General features: G+C 39.5%; 1 protein-coding gene across 1 annotated transcript in view; it reads left to right on the forward strand.

Moving 5' to 3' along the window:
• The window catches only part of Dnah5 (dynein axonemal heavy chain 5), a 410,943-nt gene that overhangs the window by 194,531 nt on the left and 210,235 nt on the right, over nucleotides 1-6,177 (forward strand). Inside the window, exons 32-33 of the mRNA XM_029557990.1 lie at nucleotides 1,666-1,822; nucleotides 5,811-6,023. Of these exons, the coding sequence (XP_029413850.1) occupies nucleotides 1,666-1,822; nucleotides 5,811-6,023 (370 nt within the window). The remainder of the gene's footprint in view (nucleotides 1-1,665; nucleotides 1,823-5,810; nucleotides 6,024-6,177) is intronic.

Here is a 6,177-nt window from a genome sequence, read left to right on the forward strand (position 1 = left end):
CTATGTGAAGATAAGTCAAAGGTCCTGCTTGATCATAGTTGACTTCGCTTGGAAGCATGGAGGAAGTGATTCCTCTGTGTTGACCCTCCTCTTTGCAGACTGGACACTGGTTCAAGTCCATCTGGTGGGGTCTCCTCAGCCTCCTTGATCAAGAGGACAGGTGACCCACCACAATTACAGGACATTTTGAGAGATGCTCATAGTCCCTGGGAACTAATCAACCTAGGAGGGCAAGGAGCAAAAAGTGTCCTTTGTATCCCTCTGACCCAATTAGTATAGGCCTCAAAGTATATCTGTTAAATATCCAAGAAGGTTAGTTCCACCAGTCTGGTACTTATAATTACTGTGTGAACCATATTACTCCTACAACCTATTGACAAATTATACACAGCAGATCAAGAAATATATGTCTAGGTAAGGTTTATCTGAGAACAATTGGTCTTTGCCCAAGATTTATCTACATGACAGTTCTCTCTTTTTATCATGTGGGTCTTGGGAATCAAACTTGGCTCAGCAGGCTGTGTGACAAGCACCTTTAACCCACTAAGCCATCTCACTGTCACAATCATGAGTTTCTAAATGGAATGGATGCGCACACTTCACAAATCTACCATGGTTGCCACTTTCATGTCCAAGTTAGTGTAAAGCACCAGATAATGCAGAATGTGAGAACTTTAAATACTGCCAAGAACAAGGGGTAGACAGGCAGAACCGCTGATTGATGACAAAGCAGTTACAGGAGTTTGGTACCCGTGGGAGGCAGGAGCCCTTTCATGGAGCCTATTGATCCCTGGAGTTTGCTTCTGTTCTGATGCTGGAATTATTTGGTATCTTTTAAGTAGCCAGTTTCTTGGCTAAAAGTCAAAATGTCCCTGGGACTGTTAGCAACATACTCTGTTCCAAAGGCCCAAAATTTCAAAAGTATTTGGGAACTTGTATCTAACCCTTAAAAGATTTTAGGGTTACCTCTTCAGAGGGGGTAATGTTAGAGTACCCAAAAGCCCCATAAAAATAAATAAATGGGCCAGGTGTGGTGGCACATACCTTTAATCCCTGCACTCCGGAGGCAGAGGCAGGTGGATCTCTGTGAGTTCAAGGCCAGCCTGGTCTACATAGTGAGTTCCAGAACAGCTGGGGCTACAGGGAGACCCTATCTCAAAAAGACCAATAAATGAAAAAAGAAAAAAAGAAAGGAAAAGAAAAAAGTGATGGGGAGATATGAGAGGTGTTGGAAGCGAGGGAGTGGGCATGGATTTTATCAAAACACCTTATATGAATATATGAAATTCTCAATAAAGTTTTTGTAAAAGTTAAGCACTGCCTTTTTGCAGTGCTTAAAAGCAAAGCAAAATCCAAAACAACCCCCTAAACTATTTTTAATCTTTTTTTAAATAAAGGAAATACAATTGTTCTATACTAAGTAAAACATGTACTTTACATCTGTGAAAAAATAAAGAAATTATGCCACTAATTCTGAAAAACAAAACCTTTCTCCATTAGAATATGGAATGCTATTTGCCAAAACTTACAACAAACTAACAGACCGAAAGCATTAAAATAGGAAAATTAGATTGTCACACAGTCCCTCCTTTTCTTGTCCAAGTTGATTTACTTTTCTAAAGGTGAGCATGTGTTGTGGAGGTTTACTGTTCTCTTTCCTCTTAGGTATTTGGAGAAGAAACGGCTGTGCTTCCCTCGGTTCTTCTTTGTGTCAGATCCTGCTCTTCTAGAGATCCTGGGGCAGGCGTCGGACTCCCACACGATCCAGGCCCACTTGCTGAATGTGTTTGACAACATTAAAACTGTCAAGTTCCATGACAAGGTTTGCCCAATTATAGTTGTTAACCAGCATTCACCGTGTCTTGGTCTAGTAATTCTTTAATACTGTGTTTACAAGTGATCTACTTCCTTCTCATTTATTCTTGGTCAATGATTGAAAACAAACTCTGGAGTACAAAGTTACCTTCAGAGTCTATGGTACGTTAATATCCAAGGTGCAGATTTGAATAAAAATATAATTTTTGATGTGATTAAAAATGCATTGTGTGACACTCAGGAGGCTGAGGCAAGAGGATTACAAGGTTAAGGCCAGCCTGGTCTACTCAGTGAGTCCAAAACTAGTCTAGGATACAGAACTAATCCCCTCTTTAAAATAAGCAAGCAAATAAACAAAAACACAGAACACCACCACCAAAAGTGTTACCATATAGCATTTATGGTTTTACATACCAAGTTAACTACTTAGAGAAACCAATTGCTTATATATAGTGCCTTGACTAACCAGAATTGCTGCATGAATTTGATTATTTATGTCACGCTTCGGAAGTTTTTGGTGTGCTTTCTTTGAGCCATCTTATTTTGCTTTACATTTCCAGCATATTTATGGTGACATGGAGTCACATGAGACCTCAAAGAGATTATTCAACTTGAGGGAGAGTACACTTGCACAGCCGCCAGAAGATATTGTCTGGTCTACTCTTCCATCCAAAATTCCTAGGAAAGTGACCTTCCCCTTCTGCCTTTGTATTCAGTCCTCTGGTACCTCATATAAAGCCAGTGATACTCATTTATTTATCCTATCAGCCAATTTAATTTATTGAGTAGCTATCATGTACCAGATGCTTTGCATAAGAATGGGAATACACTAGCCTCAGGGAACTTGTGTTCTGATGGAAGAGATGCAGAAGTAAACAAATGGAGTCTATAGAGTGCAGTTAATGTAGTGGTAGAACTATTCCATGGTAAGCAGTTAAAAGCCAACCACTGCGGTCAGGCCCCTTGCTGTGTGCTACAATGAGGTGGGCCTGAGGGTTCCCTTGCTGTGTGCTACAATGAGGTGAGCCTGAGGGTTCCCAAGGAGACTTGTTCATCACCAGCACAGAAGTCTTTCTAGTGTATCACAACAATGAAGAGAAATTTGGCTACTAAACTGTTGATACATTTGGAGTGAATTATGCTGTTGTGCTTGAGTTAAGTACAAGAGAGCCCTAACCAGGCTTATGGGAGTATTGGGGAACATTGACTTAGATTCTTTAAAGGTAAGTGAAACACAACCAAGCGGGTGAAGAACAGAAGTATGGCCTGGCCAGAAGGGAGTGTGTGTGAGAGTCTGGAGGTGTGTGCAGCTCAGAGTCAGAGCTTTGGGGATATGAAGGGGCGGATTAGTGTTTCAGGATTTTCATGGCTTAGGACAATGGCAATGCGTTCTCTCCCAGTTCTGAATGCTGAAGGCAGAAGTTAGGTGGCAGCAGTGTGGGTTGTCCATATTCTACGCCTCTGCCGTAATTTCTCATGACTTTTGACAATTCTTGGTGTTTTGGGCTAATAGTTGTGCCTTCACATATTGCTGTTGCTGTGTGATTTTGTGCCTAAAATTCCCTCTTCTTATAAGGACACCTATTCCTTTTTTTAATTTTTAAAATTTTATTTTAATTTTATATATATGAGTGTATTGCCAGCATATGTATTAGTGCACCCGAGTCATTCAGTGCTCGTGGAGGACAGAAGAGGGCATTTGGATCCCCTTGAGCTGGAGTTACAGGGTTGTTAGCCGCCACATGGGTTCTGGGATTCAAATCTGGGTCTTCTGCAAGAACAGCCAGTGCTCTTAACCACTGAGCCATCTCTCCAGCCCCAAGGACACCTATTCTTATTAGGAGACTCTAATCCATTATGACTTTATCTTAACTTGACTAGTTACAAATAATTTCATATTCACAGGCACTGGGGTTTACAGCTTTAACATATCTGTTTTGGAGGTCATATTTCAATCCACAAGAGGGAGTAATGAGCAAAGAAATAAAGTATCAAGGGCAGATTCCAAAGGCCAGCCGCACCACATCATGGAACTCACTTTATCCAGAGTGTGTCAAAAAGCTGCAAGAGGCTCCTAAGTGGGACTCTGACTCAGTTTGTATTTCAGGAACTTTGTTTGGTGCTTACTTCCAGTTTTGGAAGTGGAATGGAAGGAAGCAGGGATGGAGAGCTGCTGTGGTAAGGAAAGACAGGTAGATTTTAATGGCCAAGAGCAATAATGGTCTTGTTGATGTGTGAAATATGTAGGTTAAAATTCATGTCTTAGTCTAGAAACTGTTCCTTAATGGAAGTTGTACTTTTCTTTATCTTTTTCACATCCTCCTGTTATTCACTTCTAACATTTTTGTTTATTGTTTGTTTGTTTGAGATAGGACTCGCTATATAGCCTAGACTGGTCTAGAAGTCACTTTGTAGCTCAGGATGGTCTCAAGTTTATGATCCCACTGCCTCAGCCTTCCAAGTGCTGGGATCACAGACATTTGCCATTATGTTCAGCCTGTCCTATCAGTTTTTATTATGGTTAAACTAAATGTAGTCTAAAGTAGTATTGGGTTTCTGGTGGTTGGTTGTCTTTGTATGTATATTTACCAACAACAAAATTCTTTTAAAAATATTTAATTTATTTATTATTTTTATTTTATGTGTATGAGTGTATCGCCTGCATGTATGTGAGTGCACCCATGTTGTGCAATGCCATGGAGATCAGAAGAGGGCATCAGATTCCCCTGGAACTGGAGTAAAGGATGGTTCTTAGTCGCCATGTGGGTGCTGGGAATTGAACTGGGTCCTCTGCAAGAGCAGTCAGTGCTCTTAACTGCTGAGCCATCTCGCCAACCCTAACAATAAAATTCTTAAAGAAAGGGATTTTATCATTCAGGAAGTTCTTGATGATTTGTGGGAGTCTTTCTGTCACAGCACCAGAATATCATGGTTCAAGGAAAAGCTTTTCCTGTCTCAAGTTGTACAGTAAAGATGATTTAAGCTTACTCATCTGTTGAACAAATGCTTGCACATCTTTAGCCTCTGTTCATAGCAATTACTTCTGAAGACAACATTGCTTTTGTTTCTTTCTTGTTATTTTCATAAGGTTGGTACACCCAGAGGTAGATCCCGATTTTGTGGGTTCTAAATTTTATAAAATTATAAATGCAAAATTACATTCCTCAACTTGGAAAGTGTTCATACAGATGAGGAGCCTACATTTAATGTAGATTATATTCTTGGTGGATCACTTAATTAGTACAGCAATAAATCTTAGTCCCTAAAGAACAAGGTTTTCTTTTAAACCAAAGAGCAGAAACAAGAGTAAACATTTGCATTAATTTTGTTATTTTGCTTAATTGTCATGAACAGTATGAAGTGGGTGGACATACAGAAGAGGCAGTTTTTTTAATGACTAATATAGTGCTGTCGTCCACTACGTGGTTAGTCAGCATCTGTAGCTTGACCTCTGGATAGTGTGACCTCGTTGTGCTGTGCTGCATGATGGCTGAAGTGGACCCTGTGGAGGGGGAGCTGGGTTTGTTTAGAAAACACATGCCTCAGATCCTGTAAAGAGTACCACGGGACAGAATTGGAATCACGTTGTAGTGTCTTTGTCCTTATTATCATGTTGGTTTGGTCATTTCTAATGTCAACCTGATAATTTTGTGGTGTGGACTCACAGCCTGTTTCGATCACCCCATTTAATTTGGAGAGTTTTAGAGTATTTTTTTTTCCCTTTGCCACATTTGTATTGTCTTTCTTTTAGTAAGTAAGTTCATTCCTTTAGAGTACTCATAACTTGGAATTGATTTGGGATTCCTTTTTAGATTTTTAAGTCTAGCTTTTTGCTGTTTTGAAAATGACTTTATGTCATGTTATGTCATGTATTCTGTAATCTGTCCCTTAACTTCATATGGGAATTATAACATTGGTAAAAGGGGAATGGAGGAACAGCCAAGTGCTATTTCTTATTTTTATATGAATATCGCTATTTTCATCTTCTGACCTAGATCTATGATCGAATTCTGTCCATTTCCTCTCGTGAGGGTGAGACAATTGAATTGGACAAACCTGTGATGGCAGAGGGCAGTGTGGAAGTCTGGCTTAACTCTCTGCTGGAGGAGTCTCAGTCCTCATTACATCTTGTGATTCGCCAGGCAGCTGCAAGTATTCAAGAAACAGGTTTCCAATTGATTGAATTTCTTTCTTTCTTCCCGGCTCAGGTCAGTGTTTTGAAATTGGAAAGTTTTTTACTTTTTATTTTTATAAAATAGTCATTTTAAATATCAGATATTTTCCATTGTAAGCTTCACAAATGAAATAAATTTACTGTGGACCAATATTAAGATTTTCATAAAGACTTATTAAATATGGATA

Source organism: Nannospalax galili, unplaced genomic scaffold (genome assembly GCF_000622305.1).
Source record: "Nannospalax galili isolate Female #2095 unplaced genomic scaffold, S.galili_v1.0 scaffold207, whole genome shotgun sequence".
In the NCBI taxonomy this organism is placed as follows: Eukaryota; Metazoa; Chordata; class Mammalia; order Rodentia; family Spalacidae; genus Nannospalax; species Nannospalax galili.